Source organism: Trachymyrmex septentrionalis, unplaced genomic scaffold (assembly GCF_001594115.1).
Source record: "Trachymyrmex septentrionalis isolate Tsep2-gDNA-1 unplaced genomic scaffold, Tsep1.0 scaffold7, whole genome shotgun sequence".
Taxonomy (NCBI): Eukaryota; Metazoa; Arthropoda; class Insecta; order Hymenoptera; family Formicidae; genus Trachymyrmex; species Trachymyrmex septentrionalis.
The window spans coordinates 895,846-896,312 of NW_017305884.1; the positions used below are offsets into that span (position 1 = coordinate 895,846).

Genomic DNA, 467 nt, shown 5'->3' on the forward strand with positions numbered 1-467 from the left:
TTGTCTTTAATTGTTTATTTTAACTGTGAAATATAATTTTTTAATCTATATATAATAGTAGTTAAAAAAATACTTACTTGAAAAATAATCGGTAAAACAGACGACTTTAAGATCTCCTTAACGCTTGATCTAATAAAGAAATAAAAATGCTGTTGAATGTAATAAAAAATATAAGTACTATTGAATGTAACTGTCATTAAAATAAATGGCATAATGATTGCAGCCGGCAATTTCAGTTCGATAAATATCACATTTAAACTAGCCCGTGAAATGGGATTCTTTATGATGGATTATTATATACCATCTATATTGATTGTTGTAATTTCGTGGGTACCTTTTTGGTTACATCAAGATGCGGGCGCACCACGAATAATGTTAGGTAAAATATATTTGCATGTTAACATTAAAGCATAATAAATTTAATATATATATATATATATATATATATATATATATATATATATATA

The 467-nt window shown here is 24.2% G+C and overlaps 1 protein-coding gene across 1 annotated transcript in view; it reads left to right on the forward strand.

Moving 5' to 3' along the window:
• The window catches only part of LOC108753439 (glycine receptor subunit alpha-2-like), an 11,887-nt gene that overhangs the window by 9,414 nt on the left and 2,006 nt on the right, over positions 1-467 (forward strand). Inside the window, exon 6 of the mRNA XM_018494999.1 lies at positions 224-380. Within this exon, the coding sequence (XP_018350501.1) occupies positions 224-380 (157 nt within the window). The remainder of the gene's footprint in view (positions 1-223; positions 381-467) is intronic.